This window comes from Cariama cristata, unplaced genomic scaffold, assembly GCF_000690535.1.
Source record: "Cariama cristata isolate BGI_N322 unplaced genomic scaffold, ASM69053v1 scaffold23900, whole genome shotgun sequence".
NCBI classification, from domain to species: domain Eukaryota; kingdom Metazoa; phylum Chordata; class Aves; order Cariamiformes; family Cariamidae; genus Cariama; species Cariama cristata.
The window spans coordinates 11,077-14,146 of NW_009595620.1; the positions used below are offsets into that span (position 1 = coordinate 11,077).

The following is a 3,070-nucleotide window of genomic DNA, read 5'->3' on the forward strand; positions in this document are numbered from 1 at the left end:
CCCCCAAAACCCTTGTCATTTGAGCTATTTAATCCATCCTGGCTCACTTTTAGCTGACAGCAGTGAGCGGCTCAGGTGGTGGGGCTGAGCAGGCAGGAGATGGCAGAGGAGTCTGCATGGGAGTGGGTGGCTTGGGGATGGGGAGAGGGGACTTTGGCCGCCTTTCCCAGTGCCCCAGACCGAGGGGTCACCCTGTGCCCAGTGGCAAGGTCCTGCCAGCCCCCTCGCCGGGCACAGCTCAGCTGTGAAATGCGTCGCAGATGGTGCCGGAGCCGAGAGCAAGCAGGGTCAGAAAGCAATTAGCCCAGGTCCTGCAGGGCAGCCCCGCCGTCCTGACCTGAGCTGCAGCACAAAAAGTCTTTAAACCCCTGATTGCCAGGACCAGGCAGGGAAGGCTCACTCTCTATTTGCCTGTTTCTTATTCCCTTTTGCTAAGCCTCCACTGCTGGCTCCTGCAGAAGAGGATGCTGAGCAAGGCTTTGCTCCAACCTGTTATCACGGATGCACGTTTAATTTGCCTCTTAATACAGCGTTACATACCTAGCAATGGACTAGCCAAGCCTGACGCTATTTTTTATCACTGTGTGTTGATCCAACAGGGGAAATCGATATGTTCCTCCGAATGCCAAAAGCAAGCTGATACCTCAGACTAAGAGAAACAGAAATAAAGATACGTGTTTCCAAGGGAGCGCGGTGGGGTTTCCCTCTGCAGCAATCTGTGCTGGGATGTGCGGCCCCCGTAGGTAGGAGGTAGATGCAGGTGGTACCCAGAAACCAAAGGCATCGCGGGGATACCCTCGTTGGAGCTAGGCATCCTGCTGTGACATGAGGGTGTCACCGCCGGATGGGTCGGGGACCCACAGCGCGTCCCCCTGTGCCCCCTTCACTGCTGGGGCTCTTCCCCCCGCTGCTGTTGTCTGCCCTCTTCCCCCCCGCAGCAGCAGGCAGAGCTGGCTCCTGCCTTCTGCTCTCCAAGCAACAGCAGCTACCGGGAAATGCTTCAGCCTGAGCCGTAGCTGAACAGGACTCGGGGTCCTGGCATTTGGGGCCATCCAGATGGACAAGCTGTGCCCAGTGCCGCGGTCACTTCTGCAGGGCAGCTGGAGCAAAATTGAGCCAAGGTGGGGCTCCAGGCTGGGGGACTGGTGGGTGTCCCCGTGCGGACCCCTCCAAAAGGGCTTTCCTCTAAACCTCGTCCCCTGAGTGTGTTTCTCTCCCTGCTTCTCGCTGCAGGTTCATGAATCACCGTGTCCCGTCCAACTGCAGGTACCAGCCGACCGAGTACGAGCACGCGGCGAACTGTGCCACCCACGCAGTGAGTCCCTGTCCCTGTCCCAGGGTGAGGGAAGACGGTGCTCAGCTCTCTGGGGATCCCCTGAGGAACCTCAAGGAACACCTAAAAATGTCTGTGTTCGGCCCTGAAGCAGCTGCTGAGGGTCTTGGGGCTGTGATGAGGCAGATGTGCCCCTGGGGAGCGGGGATGCTCTCCCTCCTTCTGCCCTGGGAAACTGGTGTGCATCTCTCTTGCTGTCACCCACCATGGCTCCGTGTCCCCAGAGGAGCCGACTGTGGGCTTAGTGGAGCAGGAATATTTTGCAAAGCTCCCTGAAAATGGAGTGTTTTTCACAGCCCCACCCCATGGGGCTGCCAACGTGGCAGTGGGAGTGAGTGCTCCCCACATCACGGTTTCCCTCTGGAGCTGGCGACTCCCATGCTGAGTCCTGGGAGAGGACTCAGAGGTAGCCATCCTCCTTGTGCCTTCCTCCTCCTCCTCCCTACCTCCACCTGGAGAAGCTATTTTGGAGCTGCACCATGCAGGGATAGACCCTGCCTGGCCCGAGCGGGTGGCCAGCCTGCTCCTTAAGGGTGGTAACTTTGACCAGAAGCAAAAGAAACCTCTAAAAGGAAAAGCAGAGACTGTGTTGTAGCTGCTTAATGGGAATGGAGAGAGTCAACCACAGGTTTTCTTCTTCCTTCCAGTTCTGGATCCTGCCCAGCATCCTCGGCAGCTCCATCCTCTATATCCTCTCTGATGACCAGTGGGAAACTATCTCAGCCTGGATCTATGGCTTTGGCTTGTCCAGCCTCTTCATCGTCTCCACCATCTTCCACACCATCTCCTGGAAGAAGAGGCATCTCAGGTACCAGCCCTGATTGCTCGGGGCTCCTGAAGGGGGAGAGGGTCCGGAGAGGGTCCGGAGGTTCCTGGTGCTGCAGGCTGTGACCCATCTGTCTGTCCATCCCGTAGGACTGTGGAGCATTGCTTGCACATGTTCGACAGGATGGTGATCTACTTCTTCATTGCAGCTTCGTATGCTCCCTGGTGAGTTGCTGGTGGATGGGGGCCATTGCTTGGCCCCACAGGAGGGGAGAAAATCAGCCTGGCTCTAACAGACAGGGTTTCCCTCTCTCGCTTTGGCTCTACTTGAGGCTGTACCCTACCCCTTTCCACAAAACCTTCCTATCCTATAGATTTCAACCCCTGGAAATTGAAGTTACATGTTGGGAAGACCCTTTGGTGGGACAGCCATGGGGGTGAGGGCAGCGTTTCCCCGGCACCTCGCTGCCCACAGCCCAGACTGGGCTGCTGCCCTAGACTCGCCTCACCGCAGACCTGGCTTTTGCAGGCTGAACCTGAGGGAGTTGGGTCCCTGGGCTTCTCACATGCGCTGGATCATCTGGATCATGGCGTCCATCGGGACCGTCTACGTTTTCTTCTTCCATGAGCGGTGAGTGCCTTTAGGTGCTGGTGGGTATCGCAGAGCCCAGCTCGGCTCTGCCAGCCCCTCTTAGTGTCTCCATGGCAGTCAAGCTGCAGGGAGGGGAGAGCAAGAAGGCTGGAGACAGACAGACAGACAGACCCGCAGAGAGATAACTAGATAGGGACAGGGTCCCTGGGCTGCCTCCTGGTCAGCGGGCAGTGGAGAGATTCCTTGGACCACGTCCTTCTCCATCTGCACCATGGTTTTAGGAGCTTTGGTGGCAGGGATGTGGGAGCAGGGATGTGGGAGCAGGGATGTGGGAGCAGGGATGTGGGAGCAGAGATGTGGGAGCAGGGATGTGGGAGCAG

General features: G+C 57.8%; 1 protein-coding gene across 1 annotated transcript in view; it reads left to right on the forward strand.

Moving 5' to 3' along the window:
- Window positions 1-1,230: 1,230 nt before the first annotated feature.
- The window catches only part of MMD2 (monocyte to macrophage differentiation-associated 2), a 2,969-nt gene continuing 1,129 nt past the window's right edge, over window positions 1,231-3,070 (forward strand). The window contains exons 1-4 of the mRNA XM_009702807.1: window positions 1,231-1,315; window positions 1,981-2,141; window positions 2,249-2,323; window positions 2,628-2,729. Of these exons, the coding sequence (XP_009701109.1) occupies window positions 1,238-1,315; window positions 1,981-2,141; window positions 2,249-2,323; window positions 2,628-2,729 (416 nt within the window). The 5' untranslated portion in view covers window positions 1,231-1,237. The remainder of the gene's footprint in view (window positions 1,316-1,980; window positions 2,142-2,248; window positions 2,324-2,627; window positions 2,730-3,070) is intronic.